This window comes from Gnatocerus cornutus, chromosome 3, assembly GCF_029298725.1.
Source record: "Gnatocerus cornutus isolate USDA-ARS CGAHR chromosome 3, icGnaCorn1.1, whole genome shotgun sequence".
NCBI classification, from domain to species: Eukaryota; Metazoa; Arthropoda; class Insecta; order Coleoptera; family Tenebrionidae; genus Gnatocerus; species Gnatocerus cornutus.
This window is the reverse complement of record NC_142235.1, coordinates 15,155,123-15,178,306: the sequence shown is the minus strand read 5'-3', so window position 1 is coordinate 15,178,306 and position 23,184 is coordinate 15,155,123. Positions and strand designations below refer to the sequence as shown.

Genomic DNA, 23,184 nt, shown 5'->3' with positions numbered 1-23,184 from the left:
GGAAATAAACATATCTCACGTCAGTCAAGAAAATATCTCGTGAAAATGTCGATTATCCGCCGCGTGAAAAGTTTCTCCCTTAAAAAATACGGTAGTTCCGATGAACTCAAAACGGCGGTTCCAATGCGGCCGACGCCTCGTCTCCGTCGGAAAAATCTGACGAAAGAAAAGTCCGTTTCCATGGACTATATCCCTATAGCAGTCGAAATCGAGAAAAACGAACTTTTCCAGCGCCAAAGATCCAAACACAACGAAGAAGAAACACCAAAACCACAACCACGGAAATCAAAACTGAAGAAACGACAATCAGTGTCTTTCGATGAAGTGGAATTTTCGAAACGCGTTGGTTTTGAGGAAAATACTCCGTTGCGGAGGTCGAGGTCTAAATTTTTCCCGAACTTGAGGGCCAGGTATAAGACGGTGGACGTTCAACAGTTTCAAGTAAGTCAAAATTTGAGTCCGAAACGGAATGTTAACACTCTAAAGTATTTGTTTTACCTTTTTTGGTTATCTTATCGGTCTGAAGATTAAAAAAAAAGATTAATTAGGACGGAATGTGGAAAGAGATTCTGTTTTTTTTGTCTGCGCTTTCGGATCTAGCGGGTTAAGGAAAACTGGAATAGTATTAAAAGAACTATTTACGTTTCTTATCTTACACATACAAAGTAATGGAAGTGGCGCCGGAAGTTAAAAGTGTGTTGGTAGTCCTGATTGACAGTTTGAGGTTAACTGTTGTTTTATTCGCAACAGCCAATGAAATGTCAAACTCATGACCAAATTCTATCCACGTGACTAATAGTTTTGTTGACCAATAGAAGGACAGGAGGGTATATTTTCGGTCCACCTGTATATTCCCAAATGACCAAATTAGGCAAAAAATAGCCAAAATCTAAACAAACTTATCGGTCTGTGATAAAGACCGTTCGATTTATCTAATCAATTATCAGTCCAATGCGTAACGCGACCATGTTGAAACCAAATTTTGAGAAATCGAAGAAAAAGTCGTCAAAACCGCCTATTGAAACCGTTCGCTGTGATTCTTGCTCTGACGATGACCTCTCTACCCGAAACTACCCCAATTTCCCCTTGACGAAAAGCAAGTCAGATTGGTACATCAACCTCAGCTCAAACGATGACGTAAGTGAGTTTTTAACGCAGCTCTTAACATTTAATTGAAGCAATTTAAACCGGGAGGAGTAAAATGTGGTCGAATGAGTAATAATTTCGTAATTGGGAGCGTCGCGTCTTATCAATGAGCTCATTATTTGCTCTTTTAACTAAGAAACGTCAATCGACGTTGTTTTATCGTCGGATGTGGTCAACAAGACGAAAATGACAATGTTGAATCGCTGCGTTATAGAATGGGTGAAAAATTTGCGGTACGACATTCAATATTACGATGAAGTGTTCGTCCGAGAAATGCGCCCCGAAAGTGTGAAAGCTTCTTATGAAAACCTGTGGGAATGCAGCAGTGAAGTGGTACTACCCCTAAATTTCGGGCAAGTGTGTCGAGTGTCCGTCGCTTTCAATGACTCCACGGAAAATCTCCGGATTTTACCGGTGGTTTATGAGTGCTTGGACCCGGAGGATCTCCCTGAAGATGTCGTGATGTGGAAGAAACACTTGAGGTATTCGTACTGTGGAGAAGAAGAACACTTTTTGGAGACTGAGGTAGCTTTTTAGACCGCTCAAGGACGAAATAATGTTGTCATAATCACAAATAAAGCGCTGCCCATCCGGTGCAATTATCAACAGGAAGAGTTATTCATAGAGGAATGTACAGTGAGAGCGCGAGTTTGAGGAATTTTTTTTTCTTACTAATATTTACTGTATTTACTTTAGAGGTGTGATTCTGTTATCGGTGGCCTCTGCTCCTGTTTTCTTGGCTGTTTTCAAGTTTATTTGAGATAGGGTCGGGTGGGGGAATAAGGCCACGCGAGTCATGGGAAATTATGCTATTAAGGGAAATTACCATATCGAAAAATTGTTGGTAATCCAACAATTGGTAAATCTTCTATTTGACATCGAGCTGTCAAAGCTATGAAGCTTATTGCGAGGTTTCACTCTCATTAAAAACGATATGAAATTACAAAGTGTGTTGGTAAACCTGCCGATTTGACAATTTTAGGTTCCAATTGATAATTATCTGCCGTTATTAGGAGAGCATGGATCTGAAAATCTGTTAAAAATTCCATTTATTTAACAGTTTAAATTCACTAAAATAAATTGACAGAACATATTGTTATTGTTGACATTATATCCAACGCTTACTGGACATCAAAACTGACAGGAACCAAATAATAGAACTACCAACGTCTACTTTTGTGAGATTTAATTTTTTTAATTGACAGATTCGCTTAAATTATTTTATAATTTGGTCAGACTGAAAAAACAATTGAAAATGACATTTTGAATGAGTTCGTATATGTTAAATAATTGATGTAAAAATTCATTGAGTCATGGCCTGTCCGATTAATTATGCACACACGGTATTATCAAAGTAGAAGGCTTTGGAACTTAGGACAAGAACATTGACAGCTTTTTTTATTTGACAGTTCAAATTCACTAAAAAATTTACAGAACGTGATTATTATTGACGTTTTCTCCAATGCGTATTGAACACCAAAGTCAAAAAAAAAAAGGCCAAATAATGACAGAATTACGAACGCCTGCTGTAAATTTTTTCTTAATAGGCAGATTTGTTTGAATTGTTCCGCAGTTTGGTAATTCTGAAAAAACAATTGAAAATGACACAGGGTATTAAGTTTCGCTGTATTTAAATGACGCTTCATATATGACAACAAATAATTGATTCGAAATCTCGTTGAAAGTCATCACCTGTCTGATTACCTATTTCTTTAAATGCTCTCATTGTTTTATGAATATAAGAAGGCTTTGGAACTTAGAAAAAGTGCATTAATAACAGTTGTTTATTTGACACTTCAAATTCACTAATAAATTGGCAGGACGTTGTTGTTTTTGACGTTTTATCCAACGCGTATTAACATCAAAACTGTCATAAGTCAAGAAATTACAGAATTACCAACGCCTACTTATGGAGTTGTGTTTTTTCTTAATTGACAGATTCACTTCAATTGTATGATAATTTGGTAACACTGAAAAAACAATTTAAAATGACACTTTAAACGATATTTCGCTGTATTTGAATGACATTTCGTATATGCTAGCAAATATAATTGATTCAAAATCTTATTGAAAGTCATAGCTTGGCAGATTAATTATGCTCACGCGGTAGAAGGCTTTGGAACTTAGAACAAATACATTGACAGCTCTTTTATTTGACAGTTCAAATTCACTAATAGGTAAATTGACAGAACGTGATCATTGTTTGACAGAATTATACCAACGCCTTTTTGAGTTTTATTTTTTCTTAATTGACCGTTCTGTTTCAAATTATTTCATAATTTGGCAACACTGAACAAACAATTGAAAATAACACTTTGAATGATATTTCGCTGCATTTCAACGATGAGATAACAAACAATTGATTAAAAATCTGATGGAAAGTCATGGGCTATCTGATTCAGATTATTATTTTAAATGCTTGCCTGATATTATCAATGAAGAAGGCATTGTTGACTGTCAAAACTGTCGAGAAGTTACGTAATGACAGAATTACCAATGCCTGCTGGTAACGACTAGCATTTCAGAAGAATTTTATTTTCAATCTAGAAGGCGCTAAATTTACAATTGTGTTGACATAGTTCAGCAGTTACTTGTGATTTTTTTTCGATTATTTAGGAATTTTCATTTTTTCAAAAAAATATTAAAATAAATATTTACAAAAATGTTTAACATGCCATGAATAATAAATTAATTAGCACAAATTAAAAATTGCTTCTGTCTTAATTAACTGTAAACATGGGGATTAGGTGAATAACTTCGTTTAAAAACAATTAGGATGACCTTCCAAAATTTGTGTAATCAAATAATTGTGTTTTTCTATTTCAGTGCTTTAAGAGCCTTATTAAAGCATTTTTTTCAACTGTTTCCGATGCTTTACTTTTGATTAGTGAAATGATCTCACAATAAATGCTCTGTGTGACAGTTTGATTCATGACAGTTCTGAAATATCCGAATTACCAACATAAAAATCCATGCCTACTAAAACATCCGAAAAATTCAAAGCCTCCTAAAAACGGTAAATGGCGCGACTGTGTGACAGGTTCCCCTTTTTCCGTCTCCCCAATCAAGCAATAAACATTTAAATGACATCCTCACTTGGCGCTTTTTTAACGCTAATTGCAATTACCAATAAAGCTTGTCAAATTTATCAAATAAACAAATAGAGTGGGGCGACATAACACATGCCTCCACATTTTTATCAGTCTTATCACAACGCGCATGTTTACATCAACGTAACATACCTTTCTTTTCTTCCTCTTCGTGTTTTGACCCAGTCATGTGTTCATTTACTAATAACTGTAATTAAAAATGACGAGAAAAACGATTTCTTTAGAGTGTTTACCGGAAATTGAGCAAAGACAATTGCAGGTACAGTACCCGAAGAGTAATTAGATATGAGATGTTGTAACCTTCAAAATATCTGTTTGCATTTCGTGATAATTCGATTTGCGTAAATTGCAGGATTTGATCAAGGACTTTGAAAATGGGACGAAGCCAGTGGAGAGTGTTACCAAACCGGGGACGTTTCCTTCACCGGAAGAAGAAGAGGTGCCGTTGAGGCACAACCGGAGCGTCAGGGGCGAGAGGCCTAAGACCTACGCATCGCTCAGTACCACGTAAGTACTTAGGGTAAGAAATTCGCAGTAAAAATAGAGGTTACTAAACCACAATTGTTTTGTTGGCACCACTTTTAACATTGAACTCCACCAGTTTCCGGTGTCTTATCATTTCTTACAAGGTTTCACTATCTATATTCAAGAGGATGTGGCTCAAATTTTGCAAGATTAGCAGAATTTCCATCGGATCGAAGCTCGTATAGGTCAGGATTTTTATAACACACTCTGTATACTAAACTCGTCGTCTCTTCTTTGTATACTGTATAGTAGGCTGTAGGATTTAAAAAGGGTTGGTAACCTTGTGCCGTCTGTCAATAGACAGAGTTGCCAACAGATTTCGAATTTCAATGCCATTTTGATTTTACAGGAAGAAGGAGCCCCTGGAACTAAAAGGCGTCACGCGCGTCGAAGTAGGCGGCGACGCCTGCATAAAAGTTTTCAAAAAGCACCACTTACGAATTTGCGGCAACACGTTAGAAGACGTCGATGAAACCGGTAAAATCAAACCCATTTGGCCCAACGTAGTTCTGAAAAAAGGCACCAAACCCATTGCAAAAAAGGAAGTGGAAATCATGGATACCAACAAAACTGTATACCGCCTCTATTTCGACAGCCAAAAAGACGCGAAATTCTTCATCGAACACGAAAAGTCGTACCATTCAACTCCTTCCGCGATGAAGACCGCGGGTCCCTTCTGGCAATTACGAAAGCTCCTGAAGAAGAGGGCCAGTAGAGACATTCTGGAGTCCAAAGGCATAATTAAGAACGAGCCTATTTTCGGTAACACTTTGGAGGAGTTGTGCGACGCTGAGCATCCGGTGCCGGAAGTCGTGACGAAGCTCGTCAAGTTGATCGAAGAGCCGAAGAATATTGTCAGTGTTGGGATATACAGGGCGTCTGCAAATTTAGCAGTTTTGCAGAATATACGGTGTGAGATCAACTTGGGGAAGTGGGAGGTGTTAGAGCAACACCGGAACGACGTCGACGTCTTGACGGGGACTCTGAAGTTGTTCTTCCGGGAGCTCAAAGAACCTCTGATTAGTCACCAGACGGAACAAGAGCTCCGGAAAGTTATAAGTGAGTTTTGAGTGTATTTAAGCCCAAACTAACATTTCTTGTAGTCGAATCTTCAAACACTGAGCAGATCCGAGAGATCGTCGAACGGCTACCGCCTCCAAACCGGTGCACGTTTCTCTTCATCATCAAGCACCTCCTCAAGGTCTGCGAGTACAAAGAACAGAACAAAATGGACTTCCACAACATCGCGGTTTGTTGGGGTCCTTCAATGATCCCTCTATCAGACAACGGAGGCGATATCGTCGTCCAAACTCAAGAATTCACGAAAATCACAGTAGGCCTACTTAATTACTACAGTACAACAGTGAGTATCCCAGGCGGCTTTGTTCGAATTTTATTGGTGTGTGCAGGTCCCGCCCCCCGTCGAAACCGCCCGAAAGCCCGATTTTATCTACGAGGCGATCCGAAAACTCACGGAGATCATCGAAGGCCACATCGAAGTCGAGGGGATCTACCGAAAATCCGGTTCCACCCCTAAAATCGACAAACTCATGAAATCTTTAGAAAAGCAATCAATGACTGATTTTAACTCCAAACACGACATCCACGACCTCTGCTGTGTTCTCAAGAAATTCGTGGCGTCCATACGCACCGCGATCGTTCCTAACGAATTTTTTTATCGTTATTTAGAAATCTGTGGTAAGTTTCGTACTTTCACCCCAACCATCTTCAGGTTCTGTTTCAGATAATTTAGATGCTAGTAAATTAAGTGAAGAAGTTCGTGCGATGGTTAACAAGCTTCCTCGGAACGACGTTATTTTCCTCATTTTCGACCACCTGTACGAAGTCGTACAACACGGACAGAAGAACAAAATGTCGCAAGGGGTGTTGTCCGACATCTGGATGACGACACTCATGGCAGGGGTCAGTCCAGAAAGATACATAACCAATAGGCCGAAGTATTCGCAGTTGTTTGAAATTTTCATGAATCTGAATCAAACGCAAGCGTCGAATGTGGGTGGCGCCCACAAGAGGAAACATTGGAGCACATATGACAACGTACCTGAAGATATTCACAATAATAGCGGAATCCACGATGACGTCACGAAATTGTAGTATTGCGATAGTGTTTTGTTACTGTTATTTATGCGAGATTATAATAGAAAGATGACTGGATTGCGGGTTTTAATGAGTACCCTATACAGGTGTACCAGAATAAAGTGCAAAGATTTTAACCCCAATGTCGGACACCGCTGTAGATAACGATTCTGCAAAAAAAAACAAAATTCGAATGGGGCAAAACCCCCTCGGGTTACCCGTTATTCGACGCTTATGGCACCGAATTCAGCAACTGTTTCCCAAAGACTGCGCAAACCGAACAAAAAACGTTTTCCTACGACCCCATATGAAAGTGGTATTTTCCACTCCGAAAGTTGATGTTTTCGTACATCCATTTCTGAAAGTAAAAGTCACTAGTGAGATATGAATATATCCGCACAGAGCTGTCAAAATTGACAGTTATTTTGAAATACAAATGCAACTCTTGATTTTTTTTTTTTTAAATTAGTTGATTAGGTCGTATCTGACAAGACAATTTTGACAGGTCTACACAGTCACACTAGTGACTTTTACTTTCGTAAATGAATGTACGAAAACATCAACCATCTAACTATGAGGAATATGTCACTTTTATATGAGGTCGTAGAAAAATAACATTTAGACTAGATGAGAAATGAACTATTGTCAAAACTTATGGTTTCTTCCTGATGATAGAAGGTCGTAGGAAAAATAGTGTACAGAACTAGTCGGAAAGTGTCTTTCTTGCACTCGTGTAATATCTGCACTCAGCTGGCGCCTCGTGCATCAACTTTCACACTCGTGCGAAATCGGTCACCTTCCGCACTTGTTATGTAAATATCTATTTCGCTCGCTCTTATCATACTTGTTTAACTTTCACTTAATTAATGGTTTTAAAAACATCATTTTTAAAAGTGCATATTGCGAAAAGTTAATTTGTTTGAAATAATTTGGGCCCTTAAAAGGGCCGACATTTATTTTGTTTGGTTTGGAAGATGATTTTTTCCGATTCGCTTTGTGGATCAAACTGAAATTTTAAATTAGAAACGAAATAATGAAAAAGTTACTTGAAATAATTACGAAAAATGTTCAGATGCCCTCCATTGGACAATCCAATTCAGTTTAACCCATAAGAAAACAGTTTTTAAAACTTTAGGTTAATCACAACACTTCTGAAAAAACCACTGACAAAAAATAAAAAAATCTAACTCAAAATAATCCAAAATTGAACAATTTGGCACTGTAAAACCCACATTTCTCTACCACGATTAATGTTAAACTGACTGGAACTCCGATAAAGACATTTTTGCCACTTGTTTATTACCGTTTTTATTCCTAAGATGGCCTGAACTGACTGTGAACTTGAACTTAGACTCTGCAGTGGCGCGCACTCATTTCTGCAGAAAACTTTCATCATTTTTTTCTCGGAAACGGTGACGTTTTGAAACCCGAAATTTGGCTATTATGTCAAACTGCTTTGTTTGATATTGGGGTTAAAATCTTTGCACTTTATTCGTGTACACCCTGTAGATGTGTTGTGTACAACATTTTTTCTTCGTTGTGGATAAATGCGAGTTTATTGGGCTAAATATAGATTCTTATAACTTCAAACACTGAATTTTAACGATTTGGATAATAAATACATTTCATCACAAAAAGTAACCAAAAGTCTACAGCAATAAGCGAGCCTAACACGATACAGGGAACCGAAATTCTAGTGTGCTATCCCCTGAATTAATCAAGCCGGCCTTGCATTTTTGTGACAGTCAGAGTTGCCAACCCATTTCAAATTTCAAGGCCTCAAACATGGCTCTTTTTGAAATGCCTCTCTAGCTGATAGGGGGAAACACATTGATAGGTGCACTGCGTGCACTTCCGGGGTTTATCCCCGTGAATGTAGCCATGTTTCCGGAAATTGCTCTTGTCTCTGGTTTGGTAATTACAAACTTTACAAACGTGCCACAGAGGGCCATGTTTCGACACTTTGTGTCTCTGGAACGCCAACTGCGATATTGTACGAAACTCGCACTCATTACAAGTTAAAACTTGCGAGACATCGTGTACAGCATGGACCACTTTAATGTGCCTCCTTAGAGAACTGGAATCTGTGGTCTTGTAGTCGCACTGGGGGCAATTGTACCACAGCGATTTGGTGTGTTTAGCGTTAACGTGGTAACTGAGGCGGTAGCGCCGACCAGTGGCATATTCGCAATGGGGGCACTTGTACTTTTCAGACGATACAAACACACACTTATGATTAGCTAGTTTGGTACTGTCCATTGTAACAAACGAGCAGTCGTTACAAGACAGTAGGAGGACTTCTTCAGGCTTTGGGAGCTCGTCGGAGCTACAAATGCAAGTACAAAAAGACAACTCAACATGGGGGCACCCACCTCGCAACTTTCGTCAGTTCAACTTCACCGTTTTCCGCGATTTGTTGGAGTGCTTTGTCATTCTCAGGCTCGGGGGCGTACAGCATGTGCTCGCTGACGTCGTACAAGACGCATGCTAAATTGACTTTACCGTGGGAATTGATGTTGTTCTTCTTCAAGTACCCCAGAATTTTCTCTTCGGATTCAAGACAGCGGTTCTTGAAATTGTGGAATGCTTCGAACATCGTGAGACACTCGCTGCAGATCCCGGGGTGCTCCGAAATGTACAAGTCCTGGAAAAACGTGAGTTCTGGATGGCAGCCCCCTTGCACTTACCAATTCTGGGACGCAGAGAAGCAGGACGTCTTTGGGGATGGCATTTGACACGTCGGCGTTATCAAACGTGTCGATGTAGTAAAAAGCGGCCTTGTCGACGGTTTGGAGACAAGCCCGGCAAATTGTGGACATTTTAAGCCATACAATTGAGGTTATGTTAAACGTCAGTGTCAGTGTTATTTTTCAGGGTTTGAGACACTGGTGCAACTAGCAACCAATGACAACGCGAGTTGAAGTCACGTGGAGGTAAATTCGAGGTTGGACGAGTGTCCCACACCCCAGTCAAAACCCAGAGGCGTACTGACATTTTTTTTATTTTATTCAAATTGTTTATACTAGTAAATTCTCGAGATCTTCGCTGGGGCTGGAGTGGACCGTCGACATTTGAGTTTCATCGGGTCTCATTTCAGGCTCCTCCAACACTGTCAACATCTGGAAACAAAAATTAATTTAAAATTTATAAATTTACGATTTACTTGTGGAGCGTATTGTTCGACTTTGTCCAAGAGAGTTTCGGGGTATCCTGGGGAATAGTAGCGAACGATTTCCTCTGGGAAGCAGGAATTTATGATGGTGATGTATTCCATCAGCGTAGTTCCGGGTTGGGCTTCGATGTATTGCATGGTTTTGAGGCCGCCTGTTGTGACGAAGAGTCTGCGGGCTTTGGGGTCGTGGGGCAAAATCTGCAGACAAAGGAAAGTGAACTCCTAATTTTTGTAGGTTCATTTTTTTTAAATTTTGATGCAAAAACGTAAAAACAAAAAATTAAAAGTGGCAAATTATAATTTAGGTAGGCCTTGCAATATTTCTTGCTCGGAAAACTGTCAAATCTTTCAAATACATGTTTGGTTTTCATTTGTCAAAACTGAGGCGATGGTGGAAGATGCAACATTATTTTTTTAGTCAAAGCTTAAAGTGAATGGAAATTTAATTAATCATACAATTTTTTTTGTTTTTTAGTGCTTGGCTTGATTGTTCGTTTTTTTCTGTTATTTGCTTATTTAATGAATAAATTGGGAAACAAAAGATACCAAAGATTTAAAAGAACCAAAAAGAATACTGCGAAAAAAGTGAGAAAAAAAGAAGTTATTTTTAAATGTAAAAAAATATGAAATAAATAAATAATAATAATAAATAAGACAATTAATCAAAAATTTAAAAAAATAATTAAAAATAAAATTAAATAAAAGTTGAGAAAACAAAAAATCAAAAAATTGAAAACTTGAAAACAAAGCAAGTGTCTTCAAAATATTGAGAAAAGAAAGCAAAAAAGGAGAAAAGGACCTAAAGAATAAAAAAATATGAACGAGGATATGAGAATTTAAAAAAAACGAGTTGCTAAAAATCCGGAAACAAAATAGAGAATTTAAGAAAGCAAAAATAAGAAACAAAAATGTGATTATTACATAAAAGTTGTCTAGGCAGGCCATACATTTCGAACGAATGGGATTTCTTGCTCGAAAAACTGTCAAAATCTCATTTTTTCGTTTTGTTATTTTTTTTAACAAAACCAACTTCGAATGGAAATTTATTTGTTCGTGTTTTTAAAATGTTGAGAAAAAAAGTAAGTAGAGAAGAATATAAATAATAACACAAAACAAGAAAACTAAACAAATATGAACGAAGACATACGAATCTAAAAAAAACGGGTCGCTACACGTTTTGAAATGAAAAGAAAATTCTAAGAAAACAACAAAACAAGAACAAAAGTCAATGATACCTACATTAAACTTTCATTCACGGTAGGCTACACATTTTAAACGTACGTCGGTTTCTTGCTCGAAAAACTACAGAACTTTCAAATATTTGGTTTTCATTCGTCAAAACTGCCGTAAATGGTGTTGGTTACGACATAAAGTTTTTGGTCAAAGCTAACTACGAATGGATTTTTTTAACGTTTGTCTTTATTATCTGTTCATTTATTTTCTGTTCTTTGAAATTAGAAAACGGAAGATGCAAAACTGAGAAAAAGCCAAAAGATTACTGATGGAGAAAAAAGAGCGGAAAAAAGAAATTATGAATGAAAAGAAATATGAAACAAAAAATATAATTAAAAATAAAATTAGTATAAAATTTAGAAACAGGAGAAATCAGGAAGCTAACCAAGTGTAGAAGTTTAAAACAGAGCCTAAAGAACCACAACAAACAAACCTGTAAAAATAAAAAAAACATGAACAAAGACTTTAAGAATCTGAAAAAACAAATTGCTAAAAATTTGAAAACAAAATGGAAAATCTAACAAAGCAAGAAAAAAGAAACAAAAAAAATCATAAGCATGCATTTCAAACGTATGTCGACTTTTTGCTCGAAAAACTGTCAAATATTTTAAATATCTGTTGCGATGGTGTTGGTTACGACATGAAATCTTTTCTCAAAACCAACCGCGATGGAAATTTAATGAATCACACAATATATTTTTTTAATTCAAGCAACAGTTATCTCCCAGTGGCGTACTCGGTTCATTTCACCCTCGACTACATTAAATTAGAATCATTCCGTATGCCACATGTAATCTAAATTTCGACTAACAGAGAGATTAACCACGTCGCTTTTTTGCTTATCCTAATTGAAAATCCATTTCCAATCAGATTACATTATAAAACCGATTTTCGTGTTCTTTGTTCCCATGGGAAAATCGAAACGCTGCCGCGACAACATTAAACAAAAAATAAATTACCGTCAGAAATCGGAAGTGGAAGGGTAACACCTCATCAAAAATGCACAAACCTTTATTGATTCATTGCGTTATTATAAAATGTCAATAAAACGGCAGCACCGCTAAAAAATCCAGAACTGGGGGGATGAAAGGTCGCCCGGCGCATCCACCATTTCCCGCGTGTGTTTGTATGTGGTCTTTTTGCCTCGGGTCAAAATTTCGTGTCTATTTCCGTCTCGTCGACCACGGCGTATTTCCACCGGAGAGGGGGATCATCTGTTTAATAATGAATCGCAAGACACTCGAGGTAGAGGGAGAGAGCCGACGCGGCCAATATTGATTCTCAACGTTTGTGTACGCCGCCCCCAGCATCGCCGCCACCGCCGACGCCGTCGCCGCACGATCCGACAAAACAAACAAAAATGTCGCGCGAACGATGAGATCGAAATCGTCGACGTCCACGAATTCCGCGAAATTCTACATAAACAACAGCCTATCATTAAAAGGCGAGAAGATAGAAATAGCGACGCCGTCGAAGCGAGTGCTTCATAAGAAACAACATCGCATCAAGATCTCGACTCCGGCGTCGGTGAGGAGTTTCGAAGAAGTCGAAGAGAAGAGTAAGAAGCAGACGATCGAGCTGAAGAAGTGCACGCCGCTGTGCCAGGATGTCGTCACTCGACAGGTGAGGAAAATCAGGGAAACCGTTCAAGTGGAGGATTTTGAGAGGCTTCTAATCGGGTTGACGGGCGCCACTGGCCATGCGAGGAAGAGGGTGAGTGGTGGCGCGGACTACGGAGAGGTGTACGACGAGTTCTTCGGGGCCTACTATGATGTTCTGAAGGAAGTGGTGAGGAAGAGGATGGCGTCGATTACTTAATCGCCTTAAGAGCTCTTGGGAAAATCTGTGATAATATACAGGGTGTCGTAAAATGGACTGCAAGGTACCCCCAGTTCCCTCGCAAGTCAAGACGAGGGATATCGACAGAAAAGTGCTCCGAGAGACGCTCTACTCGGAAATTTTTCAGAGACACCGGCGCTCGATTTTCGCTCTTGGTTCGTTTTTGAGGATGCTGAAGACGAAAAAGTCGAACTATAACGTTATAAAACAAGACGGGGAAAGTGAATAATGCTTTGGTGTTAGAGCTAAGTGCTTAGGCCGTCCTGCGTCCTCTTTTAGTTCTCGTTTTTTGGTTTTAGCACGGTTTTCGGCTTAAATGTGAGTGTTTGTCTAAAAAAAGTGCCTTCACTGATCACCACTAGACGGACGATTCTTTAGAAAGTTTACATTGTAAAACCTTGTTAGATAGTGTGTGTTTATATTAATCATGCCTTTGGAAATTATCCAGTTATTGCAATCACCACAATTTTATATGGACCTGTTATTCGAGTGATATACACCTTATCCATATAAGTCACTTAAGTGTCATTTTATACTGCCAAAATCGTAACCTTGCTTGTGGTAAGCAACATGTAACAACGCTGTTGAGGTTTCTGAATAAAATTTATTTAGAGAACTCCTCTTATCTTACCTTACTATACTGCCCCAGGACATACTTGAGAATACTCGGCGGCGAATCATACAACAAAGGCTCCAAAGCAGAGATCAATAAACACTTCTGAAGACACATCTTCAAAGCGAATTTGCACTTATACTTCAAGTCCTCCGACGAGTGGTCATTGGCGAACAGCTGAATCAAACGAGGGAACAAATTCGCGGACGCCAATGCCTTCGCGTGCTCTGCACTATGTTTCCCGATCTGTCCCAACGTCCACGCCGTCACTGCCAATACGTTTTCGTCCTTGCATTCGTTGAGGATCTGCCCGAGGACCACCACGGCCTTGCAGCCGACCACCGACATCGCCAGCTGCTCCGAGTGGCCTTAAAAACATGTCAGTTGGTAGCACTGTACATTTGCGTCTAAAAATAATGCATCATGAACAGAATATGCACCCAACAATAGATTTTACCCCTAGAACATTTGGGTTGGTTTGCTTGAGATCTGAGCGGTCAGTCTTTGTACAGGGGTGCGTCAGACAACCAAATTTTATTTACAACTTACTAAGATTGAGTCGACTAAACAACATGGTTTGAAAACAATGAAAGACATTTTGAATCAATGTTTGTATGTATTCTTAATCAATGACCTCGTTCCCACCATAAGTTGATTGCAATTAAATTAATCTCGCGTTTGAGTTTCATTGCTGACATTTGATGGAATTAAATATTAATTTTAATTAAAGGTGTAATTTTTAATTTCTAATTTATTTTTTAAAATAATTGATTATTCTAACGTTCATTTTTCTTCATACAATTCACTTTTGATGCTAAAAAAGTAAATTTTAGAACAATCAATTTTTTATTTTGATCAATAATAAGTAACTAAGTTAAGGCCGGTTTAACACAGTAATTTAATTAAACTAAACTTGCAACTTACTTATGTCACTTTAACATAATGTTAAATACAAGGTGTTTATAAATGTTTGTAGCATCAAGAGTGGCTAGGAAATGTCAAAGAAATTTGCCACTTATTACAAATGTGATTTTAGATTTTTCAACTGACATTTGTAGTTGACCTCAATCATGGAGCAAAGTAAGTTTCTAGTTGTGGTTTAAAACCTGAAAATCATAAACTTGGACACAAAACCATAACTGAAACGTCGTTGATGTAAGTGACATTATAAATAATTTTCAAGATAGCTATATTCACTATGAAAGCAAAGCGGCAAAATAGTGCATGACAGGAATTCCAAAGCCATCCTTCATGCTAGAAACATTTATAAACATCTTGTATTTCATTTCATTCTAAATTGTTAGAGTAACAGTATCACTTTAGCAGAAGATTGTATAAAGGCACATTTAACAACCCTAGTGCTGTTAAAACTTTGGCAACAATACTAGTGTTGTTAAATCCGTCTTTTCGCAATTTCTTGATTTTGCTAAGCTGTTTACATCATGGATACTACTTACTACCAACTAGCATTTATAATTTTTGAAGCATCAATTTACACATTTTCTCGAGTTTTAGTTTTTCAGGTGTAAAAACCTCAATAACATTATTTGATTTCGTAAAAATCTTTGATCTAAATTAAGGATTTTGCTTCTGTAAACCGGGTGTATAATTTTTTGAATTATTTTTCTCTAGCTATAAATTGTTGTTTTTTCAATTTTGACATAAAAATACACTTTTTCTGTTATTGTTTGAGACCTAAAAAACTCAAATTTTCTTCATTTTTTTTACTAATTGACTTATGTTTCTACTAACTAGTAAGTGAAAAAATTACAAAACAATGATAGCAAGTGATTTGACATGTCAAAATTGACAATTATAGTTTTATTAAATTTAAGCGAAATTTGAAAAAATTCATACTGCATTTTTAAAATAATCTAAATTTTAATTATTCGTCAACTTTATTATTTCAAGTCCACATTTAGATTAAAACAAAACTCAATTTCACACGTTGAGTAATCTACTACAAGGTGTTTATAAATGTTTCTAGCATCAAGGGTGGCTATGAAATGTCACATAAATTTGCCGTTTATTACAAATGTGGGTTTAGATTTTTCAACTGACATTTGTAGTTAACCTCAACCATGAAGCAAAGTAAGTTTTGAAAAAAAAACAAAAAATCATAAACTTGGACACAAAACCGTAACTGAAACGTCATTGGCGTAAGTGACATTATAAGTCATTTTCAGGATAGTTATATTCACTATGAAAACAAAGCGGCAAAGTAATGCATGACAGGAATTTCAAGGCTATCTTTGATGCTAGAAACATTTATAAACACCTTGTACATTGTAGGTACATTTGTCTGTATGTTCTGAAACTTTATTTCCAAATATTTTTTAGCGTACCTGAAATGTACCCCAAAGCGGTGATACAAGGAATCCTAACGTCGCCTTTGTCTTCAGTTAACAACTCCATTAAAGCACCGATTCCTCCGGTGTTGACCACCAGTTGGGTGAGCTCTAATGAGTGTCTCACAATGTCTCTCGTTAACGCGGCGGCGTTTTTACGCACTTGGGGGCACGCATGTCCCATGTGCATAAAAACAGAGGGAAAGACCTCCGCTTCTATTACCACTTCCGCGAGATCTGAAGAGTGTTTAGCACAGGCGCTCAACGCCGCAAGGACTTGTCTCTTCAGCTTCTCATCCAAGTTGTTGAGATTTTTGGCGAGGTACGGCACTGCTCCTGCGTCCACCACGTTCTGTGCCAACTCTAAAGAGTGTTTAGCGATGTCGCAGAGAGCACTCGCTGAAATCTGCTTGAGCGTGACGTGGGGGCTCTGAAGACAAACAATGAGCAGAGGGATGGTGCCAGCGTCGGCGCATTTCCGAGCCAACATTTCGTTGTGGCGAGCGATGTACCCGATGACCCACGCCGCCGATTCTTGGACGGAGTACTCGAAGTCCTCCAGGCACTGAATGACCGGCTCGAGGCCCCCGGAGTTGACCACAAACTCCGCCAGACTCGCTTCGTGCTTACAGACCGATCTCAACACAAAAAGAATCGCGTTTTTCTTGTGTTTCTACAGAATTAAAGTCAGTTGAAGTTATTTTAACAGAAATTTTACATTCTCTTGGGGCATATTCGAAAGCAATAAGGGAAGAAGCGCCGATTCGCAGACTTTCCTCGCCATTGTGACGTCGCCCTGCATAATCCGACCGAGAGCTATAGTTGCGCAGTGCTGGATTTGCTTGCAGACGTCGGTCAACAGAGGCTCCAGGAGTTCTGGAATTTCGGGAGTTAAACGAAGGAGACGAGTCCCGAGAGTTACCTAGAATTCTCCCCTCGTTCATCGTGGGGATGTTTTGGGGCCTTAGAGCCAGCTCAGCTATTGCTTTGACAAAGTTGAGGCGGGATCTCTCGTATTGCTCGAAAATTTGCAGGATTGACTTGGTTGTCATTTTGAGAAATGTCACAAAAAGCTGATGCTAGGCAACACAACTTACATTAACGGCGGCACTGGGGTTAGCTGACCGGATGCGGAGCTTTAGCCACGATTAAAAACGTCAAACTTAAGGGGAAGAAACTTTATATGCGCTTGTTGGGATTGGTCGATGGTGGCGACCTCTGTGTAGTAGTTACATAAGTTATGCTTTTTTTTATTATTATGTGAAACAGGCAACCAACAATACAGTTGTTTATTATACAAGTTACAGTCGAACTTCGATTTGTCGTTTTACAAGTTGGAATTTCTTCGAGAGTTGTATTTTTACACAGCCACATTGTTGTTATTATTTTCGCGCAAAAATTCAAACAAATGTGCGAAACGAAAAAAACAGTCAGGTAATCACGTAATCTTATTAATTTAGTTGGTCGAGGTGCCAATCATTAGCGGCTCTCGTCCAGCCCTTTATCTGCTACAATCAATTTTTTGGGAAAAACGCAAAAAGTGTTTGTTTATCACGTAATCGTATTTATTTATAGTATATCCGGTGAGAGATTGGGAGATTTCGACAGTTGACATATAGGTTGGCAGCAAATTATGCTAAAAAATACACTAAAAACACTAAATTCCTACGCGAAATGGGTTGACAGGTTGTCAGTAACTAGGGTTATTTTGTTATTTTAAATTTCGCGCGTATGGTACACTTTTTATTGCGTAGATTTAGTGACTTTTCTGTCATTCAAACCTCACTGTACGAACTATAGTCAGTCGGGAGGACAGTTGTGCAGTAGTTCTCGTCAAAGACAGACGTGTTAACATTGCGTCTGTGGAAATATGTAATAATAGCCACCATTTTACGACCGGCAACGTAGTCGATGGTGACTTTTTTGTGATAAAACCAAACAGATTAGTTGTTTAATTGACGATTTGGTACACAAAACGGCGTTTCAGGCAATTTCAGGCAAAACGGCATTTGCAATTAAACACGCTGTCAAAGAGACGCTTTTAACAAAAAAACTGCGTAATTTTCAAAAATGTCACTAATTTGACATTTGTGTTTTGACCAAAAATTTTTCTATACAACGTTGCCGGTTGTAAAGTAGAGAAAAATTAGAATGTTAGTGATTTAAAAAAAAACGGACTATAGACGACTAATCGAAATTCGACTGTAACTTGTACATACAATTGGCAACTGTATTGTTAGTTGTCTGCTTTACGTGTTACTTTTGTAGAGGTAAATATTTGAACGACTCTGATACTAAAAGTGTCAACTTTTTATTAGACTCTTCAAAATTTACATTTAGCAAAAAATGCATTTAGCGAAATTACAGAGATCTTCTCCTTGCTGAACAAAGCTTGTGTGACATTTTTTATAGATGTCACTACCCAAGCCCTATCAAACGTCAATTAAATGAGGTTAAGACAACTTGAATTTACAATATTTTGGAGTAATTAGAGGCAAAAACCCGCAAAATGATGTTGATTACGAAAGGTGTGAATAAAATCCCTCTCAGCTGCTTCAGAATCTCCAGAACCGTGAATGAGATGATTTTGAGGTTATGTCCATGATCACAGTTTGGTTTTGCAGGTCTTTTTCAGCTCGAAATCTACCGAAATCCCTGAGAATGCGCTCAAAAATGTTACTTCGGCTCACGTGCAACAAGAAAATGGAATTGTTTATGATAAGAAGCCCTTTCGAATGCCCTTAGAAGCTGGGAAAAGGTACTCGTGGTGTCTCTGCGGGTACAGCCACACTCAGCCCTTCTGTGATGGAACTCATAAGCATCAGCAACTTAAAATAACTCAAAAGTATGTGATAGTCATGTGGGTATGTGAAAGTGACCTTTTATTTTTAGACCAATTGCCTTTAAAGTAGAAGAAAGTAAAGAGTACTGGTTGTGCAACTGCAAACAAACGAATAATCGCCCTTTTTGCGACGGCACTCACAAACTGCCGCTAGTCCAAGACGGCACGTCTGTTGTAAAACAATAAATAAAACGAAAATTAGTTAACAATTTTAATTAGCTAAATAACAACTACTCTCACGTTTTATTACTACTTTCCCCGCTCTTCCCCGGACTTTCTTCCGGTTTTTCACTCTTCAATTCTAAATCTATGCGTTCTTTGGCTCTTACTACTTTTGACTGAAGGTAAAACGATGCCTTCTCGTTGGCTTTAAACAACGTCTCATACTTCCTATCTACTTCTTCCTTCGATAAATTCGTTATGTTAAGTATCTGCTTGGCTTCGTCGAGTGATAGCCCCATTTTTTGATTGGCGATGCGTTCACTGCGTGTTTTTGTCTGTCCTAACCTCTGAGCTGCTTGCTGTGACGCTTCGTATTCTTGTTTTAGGGCTCTTGCAAACGCCCGTCCGATCACCTGGGAACCGGCTATTATAATTTGGGCTATGTATCTTGCCATTTTTTGGGAGCAAGAGCGGAAAAACACGACCTAACCTACAAATGTCAGTGGAATGTCAAAAGGTGGGGGGAGATGTAATAGTAGCCGAGAGGGCAAAAGGAAGAGTTTTGATGTATGGGGGTGCTGTTGGGGGCTGAGTCCTACCCTTTTGCGTTTTTTGTTTTTTTTTTTTTTTAATTATTACAGGGTTCTGTAATGGCGATAACGTTACGATTTTTATGTGTTTTTTTTATATTTTTGAGTTTTTTTTTTTATACAGTGACGACCAATTTAAAGTGGCACAGTCCTTAAATGACGTTGTAAGCCAAAATTGCTACTAATAGATCGTTATCACTACATACTCTAATTTTTAACCTACAAAGGTTAATCTGTGCTTACAATGTAAACGTGTTTTGTAGTTAAAAAATGCATTCAAAATTAAGAGAAAATAAGCCAACCACTGCGTAAGTAGTCTATCTGTAGATCTGTAGCCATGCATCAATATCATTTCTTTTGTTTTCTGAACAACAATTCTGAACCAAAATTTTGAAACCATAATTTTTTAACTCAAAAAATAACCGAGATAAGACAAAAAATTTTCCAAAATGATGAAAACATTCATTGAGGTGGACATTTGTTCTCAATTTTTGAAATATTTAGTTATGTCAAGATATGTTATTTTTTAATTTTTCGTGATGCGTATAAATGTATAGTTTTTTGACGTCCACGTATAAAAAGTAAAAACAAATTAGTGTTAAAATTTAATACACCAGTATTACTTAGAATCCTTCCAGATCTATGGATACCTTTCATAATTTTGAAACTCACGTTAATATAAGTAGCTGATGGCAAAAGTACAACTACACAAATTTTAATAGCTATTTGTGTATTAAGAGCGTAAAAATTTACATTGTCGATTGAAAGAGACACAAAGTCTAAAGTTACGCGGCAACCTCTCGAAAACGGCAATTTGAATTTGCGCTCGAAATACACACAATATTTTTTCTACAATCTTGCATTTTCCGCCATTAAAAACAACTTCTACACCTAATTTTTACATTATTAAGACCCCACCGCCCACCACCTTCTATGTTGCCATGGTAAAAATACCTTTGGCATAAGCGATTTATCGAAAAAAAATCGTGATCGAGTGTTTAAATACCCGTGGATTCGTTGAAGCACAAGAAATGACAAGATGAACTAATATCTAAATCTTATTTATTTAAATTTATTATCAATTAAAACACTGCGTGACAAAGTTTTAGTAGCCAAAAAACTGTTATGTTCTAAAGGTAGCCCACCTTTTGATAAAACATATGCCGGTAACCGCAAGTCACCACCAAATTTTATATTAGTTTTAAAAGTAAAATTTTATGACTTTGTAAGTTTTAAACATTTTTGTTTCCAAAATAAAAGTCTGTACATTGTCAAATACAATCAATTTAAAATTATTGTAAAAAAATCGAATTTTGTAATAAAGTGTAAAAAAATTGTATCAAAGTTGGCGGCCAAACAAGTTATGATTTGCATACATTTTTTTTTAATTTTAGTATTTTTATGTGTATTTTAAATATTGATAACCATACATACATTAAAATCATAAGTAAAATAGAAAAAGAATCTCTTTTCTATGTTTTTTTTTTAACTACTTATGTTAAAAATTGTGAAGGTTTTGAGGTAAGGATGTCCTTTGGGTATGTACTGTGTTTGGATTACATAACACATTCAAAATTAATTTTGAAAATAAAATTGTGATGGTACACATTTTTAACGAAACATTTTTTACTTGAAATATAAAGTTTATTAGATGATGCCATCATTTATTATTTCTCTTTATTATTTATTTATTATTTTCGAGGGACATAATATTTCGAAATCGGGAAAACGTTCGAAACAAACTCCAAAGCAAGGCAAATTCATCTGCCTGGTTTATTGCTGAACTGTGGTAGAAAATATGCTAATTTTACAGACGATTTTCACCCTTATGGATGATTGGCATGTGTCAAATGGTTAGAATGTTGGGTTGCATATTTTTCAAAACACGAATTTTAGTTGAGGGGTAGAACAGCCTTAAAGGCCAAGGTTCCTAAATTAAGCAGGTTTGCTCGTTACTAAGGCTGAAACTCCACCCTCTTTTGGTTGCTAGGGACGTGTGACCATAAATGACGTCACAATAGTTCTTTCAATTGGTTTGGGGTGTAAAAACATTGTTGATAGCCAATGTTGTTTAACAAAGTTCTTGTAGAAGCATCATAGTGTTAAATATTGCTGTTTTAAATAATAATAGCAATAAAAAAATCAATTGGAATTTAAAAGAGCTTTCCGATGACGTATTCGCGCCAGTTCAAAAGGCCTGCTCCTATTGGCTCAAAACTTTGTAGCAAACCTGTTAATTTTAGTAACCTTGCTTAAAGGCATTGTTTAGCCTACAATAATCAATCATTATGCCTACTTTGAAAGCCTTTACTCAGCTCAATATTCGAAAAAATATAGTCCAAGACTTTATTTTGGCAGCCACTGAAATAATACCAAAATAAATATGCAAACTTTATTTTTTAGTACATTACAAATATTTTCAGTAAAACTCAAACACGTGTACCAGATTTAAAAACGATCTTAAAACCACTTAAGTTAAAATTTTTGGATCGAAATTATCTATCGTTTCAAAAACTGGCACTCGGTCATAAAAACTGTCGAAAATATTGACGATTATCTCAGTAAAAAGCTTTTCGTAACCACTTCTTACGTCATCAAAAATTGAAACCCAATTTTCATTTATAACCAAATTGAGCGTTTCCCCCAGTTCCCTATTTCCATTGAAAAGATTCTCAAAGTGTACGTGAAGTAGATCCAATTTGGGAAGCGTCACTTTTCCCTTCGGGCTCACTTGAATATACGTTTTATTTTTTTTGTGAATTGTTACCAAAGGAAAATACTCCACTGAAGTTAAATTCTCTAAAACAGTCACGTTGCTAAAAACCGGAAATTGAAGAGTTACGTACTTAGCAAAAGAACGGCCTTCCCTCGTCCTTGAATGGGTAACATCAAAACTTTTCCGCTTAATTGATAGTCGGCTAAAATTTCCAGTTTCGAAAACTCAGAAGTGAAGTTCACTGATAAGTTTCCCGGCGTTAAATTCATCCTATGACACATCAAATTTTTCCGGTTTTAAATTTCGTACGTACTCACTCGGCTTTTTGAATCTTGATGTTTCTCAGTCCGTACATTTTCGCGTTGTGGAAATTTTGTTGGACTCCCACAGGACCACTTCCCGCTGCTATGGAAAATGAACTGATTTCCAAAGGTTCCAAGTTTGGTAAACCCACTGATGGAATGGGCTTTGAAAGAAGAGAAGCTCCAAACTCCACAGCTTTGGCCAGACATGTGTGGAAATTCGCATCTTGGTAATTGCATTTTTGGAAATTGGAAGCTGTTTTTTATTGTAGTTATCTAGTAAAATCATTTTTATTTTTTTTACTTACGTAGTTTTGCTCCGTTTGTACCAAGCAGAAATAACGCGAGTAGCCAAGGGATGAATCTTTCCCTGCTCATTCTGTTTTACTATCTAAACTTCGGAATATTTTGATTTGGTTAAATATGCCAATAGACGTAGCCAGTGTGCGTAAAACTTGTCGGAAGAAATCTAAATATACAATAAATAAG

General features: G+C 37.4%; 6 protein-coding genes across 10 annotated transcripts; 2 read left to right on the top strand and 4 right to left on the bottom strand.

Annotated features, from left to right (window-relative positions):
* The first annotated feature begins 15 nt into the window (after nucleotides 1–15).
* Nucleotides 16–6,956, top strand: LOC148177362 (uncharacterized). 4 transcript variants are annotated; one of them, XM_088032394.1, is made up of 6 exons: nucleotides 16–441; nucleotides 4,609–4,763; nucleotides 5,131–5,840; nucleotides 5,885–6,144; nucleotides 6,191–6,479; nucleotides 6,526–6,956. In XM_088032394.1, exons 1-6 carry the CDS (start codon nucleotides 46–48, stop codon nucleotides 6,894–6,896), a joined length of 2,181 nt encoding a protein of 726 aa, XP_087888520.1. In that variant the 5' UTR covers nucleotides 16–45; the 3' UTR covers nucleotides 6,897–6,956. The 4 variants fall into 4 exon arrangements, with proteins under 4 accessions (XP_087888520.1, XP_087888522.1, XP_087888521.1 ...); XM_088032396.1 differs by lacking the exon at nucleotides 16–441 and adding an exon at nucleotides 937–1,137; XM_088032395.1 differs by lacking the exon at nucleotides 16–441 and adding an exon at nucleotides 1,194–1,671.
* A 1,448-nt stretch (nucleotides 6,957–8,404) lies between these two features.
* On the bottom strand, nucleotides 8,405–9,786 carry LOC148177361 (zinc finger protein 711-like). The gene is made up of 3 exons (XM_088032322.1): nucleotides 9,566–9,786; nucleotides 9,251–9,522; nucleotides 8,405–9,204 (listed from the first exon to the last, which is right to left on the bottom strand). The coding sequence occupies exons 1-3, from the start codon at nucleotides 9,695–9,697 to the stop codon at nucleotides 8,658–8,660; spliced, it is 951 nt and encodes a 316-aa protein (XP_087888448.1). The 5' UTR covers nucleotides 9,698–9,786; the 3' UTR covers nucleotides 8,405–8,657.
* A 109-nt stretch (nucleotides 9,787–9,895) lies between these two features.
* Nucleotides 9,896–17,135, bottom strand: LOC148177360 (uncharacterized). 2 transcript variants are annotated; one of them, XM_088032315.1, is made up of 6 exons: nucleotides 17,006–17,135; nucleotides 16,802–16,959; nucleotides 16,074–16,756; nucleotides 13,754–14,105; nucleotides 10,042–10,248; nucleotides 9,896–9,997 (listed from the first exon to the last, which is right to left on the bottom strand). In XM_088032315.1, exons 1-6 carry the CDS (start codon nucleotides 17,133–17,135, stop codon nucleotides 9,896–9,898), a joined length of 1,632 nt encoding a protein of 543 aa, XP_087888441.1. The 2 variants fall into 2 exon arrangements, with proteins under 2 accessions (XP_087888441.1, XP_087888440.1); XM_088032314.1 differs by having other exon boundaries at nucleotides 13,754–14,103; nucleotides 16,081–16,756.
* A 1,436-nt stretch (nucleotides 17,136–18,571) lies between these two features.
* LOC148177359 (uncharacterized) lies at nucleotides 18,572–19,158 on the top strand. Its single transcript, XM_088032333.1, has 3 exons — nucleotides 18,572–18,655; nucleotides 18,708–18,928; nucleotides 18,976–19,158. Exons 1-3 carry the CDS (start codon nucleotides 18,593–18,595, stop codon nucleotides 19,109–19,111), a joined length of 420 nt encoding a protein of 139 aa, XP_087888459.1. The 5' UTR covers nucleotides 18,572–18,592; the 3' UTR covers nucleotides 19,112–19,158.
* LOC148177358 (mitochondrial import inner membrane translocase subunit tim16-B-like) lies at nucleotides 18,925–19,629 on the bottom strand. The gene is made up of 2 exons (XM_088032335.1): nucleotides 19,166–19,629; nucleotides 18,925–19,094 (listed from the first exon to the last, which is right to left on the bottom strand). Exons 1-2 carry the CDS (start codon nucleotides 19,540–19,542, stop codon nucleotides 19,076–19,078), a joined length of 396 nt encoding a protein of 131 aa, XP_087888461.1. The 5' UTR covers nucleotides 19,543–19,629; the 3' UTR covers nucleotides 18,925–19,075.
* Nucleotides 19,630–22,055: 2,426 nt separating this feature from the next.
* Nucleotides 22,056–23,148, bottom strand: LOC148177357 (protein takeout-like). The gene is made up of 4 exons (XM_088032326.1): nucleotides 23,004–23,148; nucleotides 22,711–22,951; nucleotides 22,524–22,663; nucleotides 22,056–22,476 (listed from the first exon to the last, which is right to left on the bottom strand). Exons 1-4 carry the CDS (start codon nucleotides 23,071–23,073, stop codon nucleotides 22,148–22,150), a joined length of 780 nt encoding a protein of 259 aa, XP_087888452.1. The 5' UTR covers nucleotides 23,074–23,148; the 3' UTR covers nucleotides 22,056–22,147.
* Between the last annotated feature and the right edge of the window lie 36 nt (nucleotides 23,149–23,184).

Bases quoted from the DNA above. Each gene is read 5' to 3' on its own strand.
- LOC148177362 (XM_088032394.1), top strand. From the start codon at position 46: ATGTCGATTATCCGCCGCGTGAAAAGTTTCTCCCTTAAAAAATACGGT. The intron at 5,841-5,884 runs GTGAGTTTTGAG...CATTTCTTGTAG, and splicing joins AGAGCTCCGGAAAGTTATAA to TCGAATCTTCAAACACTGAG. The intron at 6,145-6,190 runs GTGAGTATCCCA...TGGTGTGTGCAG, and splicing joins TTAATTACTACAGTACAACA to GTCCCGCCCCCCGTCGAAAC.
- LOC148177361 (XM_088032322.1), bottom strand. From the start codon at position 9,697: ATGTCCACAATTTGCCGGGCTTGTCTCCAAACCGTCGACAAGGCCGCT. The intron at 9,523-9,565 runs GTAAGTGCAAGG...ACGTTTTTCCAG, and splicing joins TTCTCTGCGTCCCAGAATTG to GACTTGTACATTTCGGAGCA. The intron at 9,205-9,250 runs GTGGGTGCCCCC...TTGCATTTGTAG, and splicing joins GAACTGACGAAAGTTGCGAG to CTCCGACGAGCTCCCAAAGC.
- LOC148177359 (XM_088032333.1), top strand. From the start codon at position 18,593: ATGATGTTGATTACGAAAGGTGTGAATAAAATCCCTCTCAGCTGCTTC. The intron at 18,656-18,707 runs GTGAATGAGATG...TTGGTTTTGCAG, and splicing joins GCTTCAGAATCTCCAGAACC to GTCTTTTTCAGCTCGAAATC. The intron at 18,929-18,975 runs GTATGTGATAGT...TTTTATTTTTAG, and splicing joins CAACTTAAAATAACTCAAAA to ACCAATTGCCTTTAAAGTAG.
- LOC148177358 (XM_088032335.1), bottom strand. From the start codon at position 19,542: ATGGCAAGATACATAGCCCAAATTATAATAGCCGGTTCCCAGGTGATC.
- LOC148177360 (XM_088032315.1), bottom strand. From the start codon at position 17,135: ATGACAACCAAGTCAATCCTGCAAATTTTCGAGCAATACGAGAGATCC. The intron at 10,249-13,753 runs GTAAGATAAGAG...CTTTGTCTGCAG, and splicing joins TCCTGGGGCAGTATAGTAAG to ATTTTGCCCCACGACCCCAA. The intron at 9,998-10,041 runs GTAAATCGTAAA...TTTTGTTTCCAG, and splicing joins TCGAACAATACGCTCCACAA to ATGTTGACAGTGTTGGAGGA.
- LOC148177357 (XM_088032326.1), bottom strand. From the start codon at position 23,073: ATGAGCAGGGAAAGATTCATCCCTTGGCTACTCGCGTTATTTCTGCTT. The intron at 22,664-22,710 runs GTGAGTACGTAC...GATGTGTCATAG, and splicing joins ATCAAGATTCAAAAAGCCGA to GATGAATTTAACGCCGGGAA. The intron at 22,477-22,523 runs GTACGTAACTCT...TGACTGTTTTAG, and splicing joins GAAGGCCGTTCTTTTGCTAA to AGAATTTAACTTCAGTGGAG.